The 12888-nt window shown below is 33.9% G+C and overlaps 1 protein-coding gene across 12 annotated transcripts in view; it reads left to right on the forward strand.

The window, feature by feature from the left end:
- LOC149543430 (uncharacterized) overlaps positions 1-12888 on the forward strand; it is a 176447-nt gene that overhangs the window by 99241 nt on the left and 64318 nt on the right. For 7 of the 12 annotated variants that reach the window (XM_089798227.1, XM_089798219.1, XM_089798218.1 and 4 more), the window contains 2 exons: positions 2309-2416; positions 2574-2753. In XM_089798227.1, the coding sequence (XP_089654353.1) occupies positions 2309-2416; positions 2574-2753 (288 nt within the window). The remainder of the gene's footprint in view (positions 1-2308; positions 2417-2573; positions 2754-12888) is intronic. The other 5 variants (XM_089798228.1, XM_089798223.1, XM_089798221.1 and 2 more) reach the window with 1 other exon arrangement.

Consider the following 12888-nt stretch of genomic DNA (forward strand, 5'->3'; position numbering starts at 1 on the left):
AAGTCAGAATTGTTCAAGTCATAGCCAGTTAAGGGTTCTTACATGGTTATTGATATATATTAATTAGTTTCATTATATAGTACATATTGATTATTAATTTGATTGATACATTGGAATTGATTTATTATTAGTTATTGATCAATCAATATAATATGCTATTAATTAGTTAGATTAAATAATAATATTGCATTGGTTAATTATTAGCTCGAATAATTATGTATTTATTAAGTGAAGTAATGTATATTACATTCGCATTACGGCATAAATTTGTATTATACCTACATCAAATGTGGCTTATGACGCGATTTTAGAAATCAATTTATTGATTTGTCCTATCTTTGTGCCTGGCCGCTGCAGATTCTTCAGTTGGCTTAAGTAGAGGGGCACATTCCTAACCATTGTTGTATGTAACGTCAGCTTTAAAGAACCCTTCTCTGTTTTAATTCTGAAGGGATTAATATAGATAAAATTATTTTCTGTGTAGTGATGAGTCAATGCACTATGGAGTCAAATAAGTATGATAATGGGGCTTTGTTATTTTGAGTTGATGGAAAAAAACTTATATAATGTCGTGAATCTGTTCTATGGTAGTTAGCTGTGCATTAGTTTTTAGAATTCTTTTAATGGTTGTTTAGATACTTGCAGAGCTTCAGGTGGGTGAAATTCCTTTTGTTTTTGAAGAATAATGTGCTGCTGCTGCGAGTTTCAGATTAATGGTATCGTGTAATTTCTGTATGGTGTTTTGAAGTGCGTAGTATGTGCTAAGAAGTTTTATTGGGTTTTGCGCTTGAGTTGGTGCTCAAACTGAATTTGGAGTTTGAGCTGATTGGAGTTGGTGCTGACTCATGTAATCTGCGAGGGCACCCATTTCGTTAATGAAAGCTATTGTCTGCTGTGGCTTTTTACTAGAAGGGTTTACTATGTGAAATTTCAATGTTGCATCTTGATGTTTGCTCTCTTTATACTTGTTTGAGGAGTTTTGGGGCCTAAAAGTGTCACAGACGATACTTTTATCACCTAAAGTGGTACATGCATTTGTCATTCAGGTCTGTCAATTTTCTTGCATAGGTTAAATTACTTATTGTCTGTAATTGATATTAGCAATTAAAGATATCTGTATACATAGGTTTATCAACAAAATCACCTGCTAGTTATCTTATGACTTTTTTGCACCATAGCTATGTATTAGTGGTTTCTGATTGGGTACCATATGACAATCCCAACTAGTTATTATGGTAATGCTTCCTAGGAATAATTAGTCAACACTATTGCACAATGCTCAGATAACTAACTGGAAAGGGACCTACAAATATTGATTGGAGAAAGTCTAACGATAGAGAAAATCACCAAAATAATTCTTTGAATAATAAAATTTAAATATGAAAGGAAAAAGGCAAAAGCCTACAATGCAACATTTACTTGAGAGCCTCTCATGTGGGAGGTCTTGGGTTCGAATCTACCTTCGTTTAACATATAATAATAATTAATTCCAACAAATAATGATAATTAATCTAGGCTTCGGCCGTTTACCAATAAAAAATAAAATAAAAAATATATATGTATGAAAGGAAAAATTCAGGAAGGAGTTTATTGTGAGAATGTCCACTGACAGGCATAAAAATAGCAAGACATTGCCAAAACATTAAAACACATTTTAAGTTTTTTTAATGTGAAGTTCACTAATTGTTATATGACTGAAAAATAAAACAAAAAAATCATGATTGATCAGTGAATTTGTTAACTCTGACATTCAATGTTCTTGCATGCTGTTCAGATATATTATCTTTAACTACTACCTAGGTTTATGCTCCTTCTACAATATCCCATACTTTTGGCTTAAATTGAATTCCAGGGATAGATTAATTTGGTTTGAGATGGCATATGCATGTCTGGTTCATTGTTTGGATATAAATTCTGGATTGACAAACTCTATCTATTTACAAGTTATTTGACCAGTATGTTACTTCCGGATACATAGCCTTGAATAGCAACTATTAGGAGTCTGATCGAATTTGGTTTGCAAATATATATTGAGTTTTAAGTAGTTTTTAATGGTTTGCTGCTCTGTAATAATGTTAATTATCGTTGACAAAAAAACAGGCTTATGCCTGTGACACCTGGTCGTTCAGGAGACATCGAATAGGAAAATAAGTCAGGGAATCATACGTGATAGGCATTTGCGACATCTCATTCGTACATATACTTTTGTGACTTGTACATTGCTTTATATGTAGTATTTATCTCATGTTGACATTTGATTGGTGATTCCATAATGTGAGAATACTTTTCTTATCCATTACAAATGTAGGGCCTATTGGGAGATAGTATTTTATCGAAAGATTTGAAAGATTACTATTCATCTGAATTAAAAGCTGAAGGCTGCTCTGACTATCTTCCGCTGGAGCCCATGTTTAGGGTAATTTCCTAACTCCTGTTATTTTAAGGTTCTGTGCATGGTACAACTGTTTCTTAGAAGTTCTATCTGGTATTTATGAATGGGTTTTATTTGCTCTCTGTTAGCATGATTTACTACCTCCTTGGAAAGCTTCTTGTGTTTATTGTTTCATTTGAAGTTTGAACAGATACAGGAACCCAGTGATCAACAGAGACATGACGCAAAATTTTCATCATTTTCTGAAATGTGTAATATCTTATGTGCTATTTTGGCATGTGGCGTCAATCTGTCAGAGATCAACAAACCGGCATTTCTTTTACATGAAAGGGTGCAAAGTTTGAAGAGGCATGTTAGTCTGGTAAGAACTCCTTAGATGGTGGCTTAGGAAAAGTTATATGTGTGAACATGGTTATAGGACAACATAGACTGTTTTATTTATTTTAATACAGTTGCATTTGACAGAAGTTACATTGTTTGAAAAAAGATTTATGGATGCCCTTACATTAATTCTTATTCCCTTTGTTGCTAAAGCATCCAAGCTAAAACCAGCAAGTGAGAACAGAAATTCAACTTTAATTGTGTTGTTTGGAAGTGGAATAAACTTAAGGTAAGAGAAACAAAATTGAAATAAAATCAGAGGTGTAGTAGTAAAGGAAACTACTAATTGACAATCTTTCCTGTGATCATTAAGAAGATGCTGCTGTTGAGATATGATAGCGTCGGTCAGATTGTATTAGACATACATGTACTTTCCTTGATAAATCTGAAAGCATAACATATTAGATTAAGCTGAACTTTGTGCATATATATATATATATATATTCAATATCATGCATCCTGTAGATGAAAATTACTTAAGGCAATAGTATCTATCTATGCTTGTTAGTCTTTGGTGACTAATTGTTAGTTAGTATTCACTAACTAAACATGACTTTTCATATTGAATAATCATGATCGATCATGATTCAACCCTTGGATATATATATATGCCTAGCAATGAATGGAGTATATGCATATAATCAATAAATGATATATTCATATATACATATATAGCCCAGCGATGAATGGAGTATATGCATATAATCAATAAATGATATATTCATATATACATATATAGCCCAGTGATGAATGGAGTATATGCATATAATCAATAAATGATACACACACACACACACACACACACACACACACACATATATATGCCCAGCGATGAATGGAGTATATGCATATAATCAATAAATGATATATGCATCCTGCAGATTCATATCAGACCTTAATAAAGAAGTTATTCAGCATTTCGTCCATATTTTAACATGGTATCAGAGCAGGCAAACCCCAGGCCTGTTCATATTAAATTATCTGCATCACAGACAAATCAAACGATGGAAATGATTGAAAGTTTGATGTTGAAACGATGAAGGAATAGTAGAGTCATACAAATCTGGAATTCTGCATCATACTGCAAGAATCAAGGATATCAGAGAGTCATGAGGAAGTTCATGGATTGAGACCATATTTCTGGTCTATACAATATTATGCATTGGGAAATTAAATTGACTAATCTGAGATAGTCAAAGATGTGTGTACATGAATGCGAGAACCAGAACCAGAAGCATCCATCACATCATTCTCCATATCGATTGTTACCATGATTTATCGAGACAGAACAAAGAGGATGTTTGCTATTTTTTAATACCCTGCGTAAGAGAGTGAATTATGCCTACACTCTGATGAGTCAGAGATACATGGACAGAGGAGGTGAAGGACTCGATCTCTTGCCTTGGTGTATACAATGGTGCATGCTCTATTTTCTGTTTGAAGTTTTCTTGACCATGCGAGGATACAACTCATACATGCCATGTGTTGAAGCCTCTGTTGGGTATATGCCACACCAGCAGAAGTAGACATGCTTATGATTTGGTGTGATTCAATTTTTAAAAGATTTAGTAGTAGGTCAGACACGAACATGGAGACCTTGTATATGCTGAACATTGCCAGGTTTTATAAGAGTGGTGATGGAAACTAGAACTGGTGTAACAGGAGTGCAGATTATACTCATCCAAAAATATGAATTTAGTAAATTGGAGGAGATTCTTTCACCATTTGGGTCTCTGAACTTAGGCGAGTGTCAGAAAGGAATAATTAGACTCTCATATCACAAAAATAATTGCATGAGTCATGACTAAGGGAGCAGTAAAACACTTAAAACAACCTTACAGTACATCAGCAATGGAAGCGATTATATTGATTAAAAGGGTGGTGCTTATAAGGCAGATAAACTTCCTATGAAAGAGATTGTGAATAATGATGATTACGAACTTGAAGTTGTGGCTTTCATATTTGCTAAAATTAAAACTTTGGTTCACATGGCTGTGGCATCTTTGTCATTTGCATGAGTATTATGAAGAGGTCGATTAGCATTAAGTAAATAAAGAGGGAAATAACAATAAAGGACTGTCAAAAATAAAAGGAATAAGATGCAGCAATTGTTATGCATCAATCAAGTGACCTGAATAAGGACAATGATGATAGACGCATGTCAGTTAGCTCATTACCTAAGTCAAGAAATTGGAATTCCATCGCAGTCAACAAGATACAGAGAAACCAATTTTGGAACAGGAGTGATACTCATATGATACACCAGTCAGGAAAGAATAGTGATTTGGTGTCTCATTTCTTCCATGTTTATATCCACTGGCGCTTGCGAAATTTAGTAATGCTGTGTACAACAGAAAAAGAGGAATTGGGTTTTTCAGTCTAGAATTCTCGTGAAAATCCTTGGGACTGAACTCATCATATGTCTATCATAATACCAGCTTATCCAGGCATGAACTCTAGTTATCTACAAGTACACTTAGTGTAATGACAGATTAGTTGTTGAAGGGTATTGAAATGAATAGTGCACTATGGGAAATGCTTTTTGAGCCTTACTAGTTATTTGAGCAGGTCCATTAAAATAGAACATCTCTTTTCGTGTGTCCAACTTATTTGGTCGACTCAAGTAAACACCAAGGCATGGGAGATGTTGTAACAGAAGCTTCTCAATGATACATGGTCTAATGACATGTCATGATGTAGTGCATGATACCTGTTGGTCAGAATGCCTTAAAGAGACGACATACAGTGGATAAAAGTTGCATGTTTTGAAGATTGCAAAGACATTACAGACTTTGTTGAACTTACTACTGGCAGAGGCATATAAAGTTTTGGAGCTTATGGATCAAAAGTCATCATCTCATGCAGTTAAAGGACCAGATCTGTTCATTGTATATTTAAGTCCATGGCTAGTAAAATTTATAATCCTGTTCATTGTGCTTTCTAATAATGAGAGCCTTGAGTCAATGTATGGACATACATTGAAGCACATCGACAGGGAACATTTCTTAGACGTTACAATTGGGAATGAAAATGCTCCAGCCGATACATTTGCAAATATACACTGAGATCACAGATGGATTACAGGCTCACTCCCAAATTAAATTGAAAAAAATGTTCTGACTCTATAAAATGGAATGAGTGAGAATTTTATATTGTGGGAGGATAATAACAACCAATGTTCCATTCCCACTTGAACCATCTTTAAGAGAAGAGGTTACAAAAAGGACACCATGAGAGTTCCAAATTAAACCATCCTTTGATTTGATACATATGAACCCTTATTAGAGAAACTTATATGAAAGATGTTAATGTACAGAGGGATATTCTTCTAGGAAAAGAAGAATGATGCATTAGGAATGTTGTTGAGGCATATTATTGAGTGATAACATCCAAGACTATCAAATAAATAAAAGATGTAAAAACCCCAACTAGTCTCTACACTTTGATACTGAAGTGAAGACTGATTTCTTGATTTATAATGGTTTATATTAAAATCCTTTTGATGATTTTAACGATTTTGAATTAACAAATTACTTAAAGGAAATAATTACTTCAGTCTGAATTCCACACTTCAGATAATTGAAACATTAAATAACTTTATTTATTGCTTCAAAGAACAAATTTGAATGGACCTGATTTGAAGAGTATTTCAATATTTATTAGTTTGATCATATTCTGGGCCAAAATGCTGAATCTGATATCTTCAATTATGCTGCAAGTGATTCAGAAAAAGAACCTGATTGCTGATCCCTAGCCCGCCCTCTATATGGATTGTCAACCTTCCAAGATAATGACAATGTGCAGGCAGCAGCTGATGCACATCACCAACACTGGTATGATCCACGGCTAGCAGAATATGTGTCTAGACAGCTCACAGCCACCCCACAATCTTCCAACGCAAGCCAAAACAGTCTGCCTTAATCCATACTGCTCCCAATTCTGCAAATCGCGGCCAAGATAGGGATGACGTCCAGATGAATTGCAGATCGCAGAAGGTCCCAGCAGAATGTGAGACAATGCAAGGTGTTGGGATAGTGTTTGTCCCAGCCAATTAACCCGTCCAGCGACCTTCCTCCTCACAGTTTGGCGTCTAGCTGATAATAATCTCAGACGCAGCCGAATGATGAAAAACAGCAGCCTCCCAATATCAGATTTGACCACCAATATAAGCTCTCAGCAGTAAAGCGAAAAAATTTAGTAGTATTCTCCTTAGCCACAATACGCTATAGTAAGAAAAATATCTAGCAAATATTAAATCCACTATACTTCAGCAGTGGAATGAAAACACTTCTCAGATACAGTGATGAACAATAGAGAAGTTAGACAATTTTAGCTATACCTCAGCAGCTAAATTGCAAATGCAATTCTCAGAATTTCCAACATCAGCAAGGGCATACAGTTCAGAACCTAGGAAAAAGCCACAAATGCACAAAATCAAATATATAACCAAACGTATCTTTCCCAATGAAATGAGCTCTCATTTATAAGCTTTCGTTGGCAGAAGTTTCCATAAAAATCCACTTTAGAAATTGTGGAAGTTTCCCAAAAGAATTCAACACTAGAAACTTTTCAACTTGCTTTTTAGAAATATCTCTTAAAGTCATTATTATAATAATATAAACATTATTATAATCATAGTATGAAAACTCGGTATCGGCAATATCTCGGTGGGCCCAAAATTTTTGAAAAACTTGGAATCGGCAAAAACTTGGCAAAAAAATTGGCAATAAATCGGCACTTTTATCGAACATTTGAAAATATAAAATTTCTTAAAATATTCTTAAAAATGCATACATACATCAAATTTGTAGAATATATAATAATTTGAAAATTTTAATAAAATAATAATAAATATTAAATAGTAATACAATATTACAATTAAGATCATGTAAAGGAATTCTAGCAAAGCTTTTTGGAATTTCACTCAAGGTATCACCATACTGGAGATGCACGCATGCTGAGAGTCTCACCAAATGTCCCACACGATACATACTTTGCCGTGAATAAGGATAGAACCTCTTCATTTCCCATGAAGACCCAATTATTGTCAATGACTCATTAACGCCATCAGGTCATTACCAATTAGAACGTCACATCTTGACAATAGCGAAGCAGTTACATAACGATGCAAAATGAAGACACGAGAATGTTGCCACTTGCACAATAAGCTTGCTAGAAAAGCAACAGTGGGAATACTTCCATTTTATATTCTTCATACTTACAACCTAAGTCACAAGGTTTGAATTCGAATTTGAGTATGACAACTATAAAATTTGGATGAAGTTCGGCAAGGACAAAAATTTAGATTAAATCTGTCTATATAATTTTACTTATTTTTTAATATAAATTATATGAATATCCAATAAATTCAATTTATAAATGTGATTTTTATAAACATTTAAAAAAAAATTAAAATGTAATTTGTAAATAATAATTTTATAAATATTTATTATTACATATTTAATATATATTAGTAAGGTTTAATTATTGAAATTACAATATAATATTCTATAATACGATTATATTTTAATCTAACAATTTATACTAATTAAACGCAACATTTTAAATTTATATTATTAGAAATTTAATATATCAATTTTAATAGAATATAATTTAGGTTTAATAAATTTTATAGAAACATATTAATAAAGTTCTAAGTTCTAACCCATATCCAAAAACCTACGAAACCAAAATAAAAACAAAACAAAGATCATAGCTTATGTCATGTCATAGTGTAGCGTGGGAGGATTTGGAAATGCCCTGTGAGGCACCGTCTTCATCGACATTGAGGTTGCAGTTCGCCTCATTAACTCGTCTCGACCATATACCTAAAATCTGTTTTTCTTGCGATGACGTGCACACTGCATATTAAACCAATTTTTTTTTTGTCATTTTGTGTTGATCGACGATTTTAACTGCCGTGTTTTCTTGTTTCTCACAATTTTAATAAAAATACATGCCACAATTTATTGGAAATACTGTAGCTGAGTTTTTTGGTGTTTATATCTTTTTTCCTACTGACTCGCGATAACTTGCGATTTTGGCTTTATTTTGCTGATATTTTAAACTATGATTATAGTAATGCAACTCAATGAATAATAAATAAATAAGAGCTCATGCAATTATTAACCTGATTAATTGCAAGTGACGACCAACTGCCAAGCCATCCATTGCATTGTCGAAAATAGCAATTGCCCAAAATAGACTTACTAAATATAGTAAGTAATCAACTGATACCCCCAAAACACCCTGTCAGCTTATGAGGATTGCTATGATGAGCTAACTCTATCAACTGCACAGATTGGCCAAAAACGGGGACATTACAAAAGACAAGGCGACTGTGATAGAATGATCCTATGACAACAAGTCCATTGTAGTATTGGATCCCACACTTTCAATTCTATGGGAATCATGACAGATGATAAGAAGTTTCTTGGAACAAGATATCTTTCATGATTGAGATCATGTAATCTTCCATGACAGAGTAACTAGAGGATCTACTTTAGTTGACATCAGAGGATTCTTGAACGTTCTGTTTCAGAGGGAAGTCGATCATGTTGGTAAAAATTATCTAGTCATTAAAGGATCAAGATTCTCAGGGTGAAGACTGGAGGGCCTTTATGTGGATATCTAGGTCATGATGTTCATAGATAGACACCTGTCGAATCAAGAAGCACTCGAGAGAAGAGAATGATGGATCTTGTGTGAAAGTCATACATATTGAAGAATGAAGACTTAGCTTGCTTACATGAGGCTGAGTTGGTTGCGCACATCTTTTAAAAGTGGTTATAGTTCTTCGAAGAGGAAAAATCAACATTCAAAGGGAGTTTGAAAATACATCACATGCAACCTTGGACGAGGAAGTTAGAAGGGTGATATCTAATTTAGAGGGAGTTTGACATTTCATTTAAAAGTAACTTTGATGAGGAGGTCAAAAGGTTATTGTTTCTTTGTGAATAAGAAGTTCAAGGTGAAATCCCTTGTAATAAATTCTTCTCTATGGGAGAAATTTGAAGTGAAAATCCTTATCCTCTGATATGGTTCATGGTGGATTTCATGAGTGTGACACCATGACAACATCATGTGAGAGAATCCATGGTGATTTCATGTAAAACATTTGTGTCATGTGTGTGACTCTATGACTTCAATGGGCCTACCCCTTGTGTACATTGCAAAAAGGTGAGGATCTTTTTGATAATATACACTTGTATTCAACATTGTAAGGTGACGACTTTACAATGCTTACTATCGCGATGAATATCATGCTGACTTGATATTCTTAGAAATGTCTTGATAGTTAATATCTCATGGACTTATTGATAGATATCATGCTGACTTGATATTGGTTGTGTATCATTATGTTCTTTATAGGATAATCATGGAGGATATCATGTGACGTAATATCTGTGGATATACCATGATGAGTTATGGTAGACATCATGCGATGTGATGTTAGTGCACATACCATAACCGGGATATATGAATATCATGCGGACTGGATGTTCAACATACTCCTTGATATCATGAGCGAGGTGATATCTAAATCTGTTCATACTTAGTATCTCTTGACCATTTTGATGGATATCATGAGACTTGATACCTATTGCAGATCCTTATGTTCTTTATGAGATAATCATGGTGAGACACTATGATGTGTTATGGAAAAAATCATATGACACAATGTCAGTGCTCATACCGTAACGGGGATATATGAATGACATGTGAGTTAATGTTCAATATACTCCTTGATTTCGCGAGTGAGTTGATATCTAAATCTGTTCATACTTAGTTATCTTCTCTAGCTAAGAGGGTGTGTTGAGATATGATAGTGTCAGTCAGATTGTATTAGACATACACGTGCTTGCCTTGATAAATCTGAAAGCATAATCATATTAGACTAAGATAAACTTTGTGGGTGTGTGTACACACACACATATATTCAATATCATGCTTCCTATAGATGAAAATTAATTAAGGCAATAGTATCTATCTATGCTTGTTAATCTTTGGTGACTGATTGTTAGTTAGCATTCACTAACTAAACATGACTTTTCATATTGAATAGTCATGACCAATAATGTTCAATCCTTTGATATAATACATATATGCCCAACGATAAATGGAGTATATGAATATTAATCAACAAATGATATACACATCCTGCAGATTTATATGAGACCTTAATAAAGAAGTTATTCAGCATCTTGTCCATACTTTAACAGTTGCCTTAGCTAGTTGTGAAATATTTTACTTAAAAGAATTGATTTTTGTGTGCATCGGGTCCAACTTTTTATGAATTTGATATGTACTAAGAAACAAAGAAAGCAATTATATTTTATGCTTGAGTGATAAAAATATGAGGAGATTTAATAGAAAGGAGCACTGAAAAGGACTCTACAATTGGAAATATAACCTCGACTTAGAATAAAGCATCTTAGTGGAGGATGAACCCAATATGAGTAAACCCAATGAAAAGATAGCCATTCAATACAAATATCACGTCGACGGAATATCTCTTCTAAAAGTAGAAGGGGTTGTGGAGACAAAGCTGAAGACTGGAGACTATGTATCAAAATGTTGAGAGGAAGGAGGATTAATGTTTCAGTCCATTGTTACAAGACTTGGACTCACATTGGACTTAGAAAGTCAATTTTGGCTCAGACTTGGACTCAGCAAAAACTCAACAATAAATTGTCAAATTGAAAAACCAAAGAAGCTCAAATTTTTAAGACTTTTTGTATGCATCATTTAGTCAATTAACATCAAAGAAACAATAATTAAGATAACTAGAAGCTACTTTCCCCACATACACAAATTTATATTGATCACATAAGTATAAATGCAAATTTTTGAAGGAAATAAGTTAAACTAAATAACAGATTAGAAATATAAAGTGTCATCGTCAAATGTCTAAAATATTCATGGATTATGCAATTCCATGGAATCAAAAGTTCAAAACATAAATCAAAATCAAGCTAGAGTTTGCAAGACTAAGGCTCACAATAGCCTATATAAGTAATCAATTGAACCCCAAACCATCCTATGTGTATGCCCAAGATAGGCGAGAGAACATTATGCAACCATCTTCTCTGCTTGTGTCTGAGGCTCAACCTAAGGGATATCCACATCCTCAAATCCCTCACTCTTAGGTTCAGGGGTCCTCCAATGGATCTCCTCATGCTCTAGCCTCCTCTGCCATCACTAATCCCTTTGCCTCTGAATTCACCTGATCAACCCATTTTGAGTCTTCATCAGTTAAGAAAGAATTATCAATCTTAGTGTTCCACTCTACTTGCACATCGATCTCCTCTAAAATGATAGGAGACGTGTCAGTGCCCAAGGCTTGTTTGTGATAGAGGCGATCTTTGTAATGAAAACACAACTAGTCAATCTTTTCATTGCCAACTTGTTGTGCTTCTTCGAGTGTATATACTCGAGCATACTCTAGTTTTGTGCACATTTCAAAGCACTACATGGCTAGCTCAAGATAAGAATTGCAATCCTTTGTAGATTTGGTTACTGAGCACCAAACATCTTCTAGAATGCATCCTAAACAAGAAAATGGTAATAGAATTAGACTCATAGATATAAAAGCTTAAGACTTAAAAGTTTAAATATTGCCTTGAATAGAATTTTATTTGACATCAATACTGTTTGATTAACCTTGCATAAGTTTTGTGAAAGTCTCTTTTTGAATCACTATACATTTCTATCTCATGGACGATGTTTGCTTCAATTGATGAATCATGTGACATTCTCTCTATAGCATTACACTGCCCACTCCACACCTCATCACCGGTCTTAAAACCTAGGCTCAATTAGAATGTTGGATTAATAAAATAGGTAGCTACATGTATAGGTTAGTGAAGTAGACTTTGCCATCATCGATCAATGACATTCCATATGAGACCATATTTAGCCTGATTCCCTATATAAAACGATCTAATGACCTCTTTAACCTTGTCCACACTCTCATAAATGTATCCCATTGTGGGCTTCTTTCCATTAACAATTCATAGGAGAACAATAAGAGGCTCTATGAAATGCAATCATTGTGAAAGTTAAAGCATTAAAGCTTTAAGTATCACTTTTTAACATGAACAATGAACATAAAT

The sequence above is a fragment of the Cupressus sempervirens genome, chromosome 8 (genome assembly GCF_028749045.1).
Source record: "Cupressus sempervirens isolate cs-2001-9-10 chromosome 8, ASM2874904v1, whole genome shotgun sequence".
Lineage (NCBI taxonomy): Eukaryota > Viridiplantae > Streptophyta > Pinopsida > Cupressales > Cupressaceae > Cupressus > Cupressus sempervirens.